The 301-nt window shown below is 78.4% G+C and overlaps 1 protein-coding gene across 1 annotated transcript in view; it reads left to right on the top strand.

Moving 5' to 3' along the window:
• Positions 1-240: 240 nt before the first annotated feature.
• Positions 241-301, top strand: part of CDT1 (chromatin licensing and DNA replication factor 1) — a 4,403-nt gene continuing 4,342 nt past the window's right edge. Inside the window, exon 1 of the mRNA XM_006888853.1 lies at positions 241-297. Coding sequence (XP_006888915.1) covers positions 241-297 — 57 coding nt within the window. The remainder of the gene's footprint in view (positions 298-301) is intronic.

Below are 301 nucleotides of genomic sequence, written 5' to 3'. Positions count from 1 at the left end.
CGGCCTCCGCCCGCGCGCACCGCATTCGCGTCCCCGCAACCCCGGAAAGGGCGTGACCGCGCAGGGGCGTGGCCTGCCCGACAGGGGCGGGCCAGTTTGCCGGGGGCGTGGCCTGCGCCGGACGGCAGCGCGTCGGGGCGTGGCCTGTGCCGGGCGCCAGCGCGTCGGGGGCGTGGCCGGAAGCCCGCGGAAAAGCGCGGGAAGAGCGGCCCGAAAAGCTGCTTCCGAACTCCGGCCGCCATGGCGCAGCGCCGCCTCACAGACTTCTTCGCGCGCCGCCGCAGCGGGCCCCCGGCCGTCC

This window comes from Elephantulus edwardii, unplaced genomic scaffold, assembly GCF_000299155.1.
Source record: "Elephantulus edwardii isolate Elephantulus edwardi_28Jun2011 unplaced genomic scaffold, EleEdw1.0 scaffold00072, whole genome shotgun sequence".
Lineage (NCBI taxonomy): Eukaryota > Metazoa > Chordata > Mammalia > Macroscelidea > Macroscelididae > Elephantulus > Elephantulus edwardii.
The sequence above is the reverse complement of the archived record's forward strand: the minus strand, read 5'-3'. Positions and strand labels throughout refer to the sequence as shown.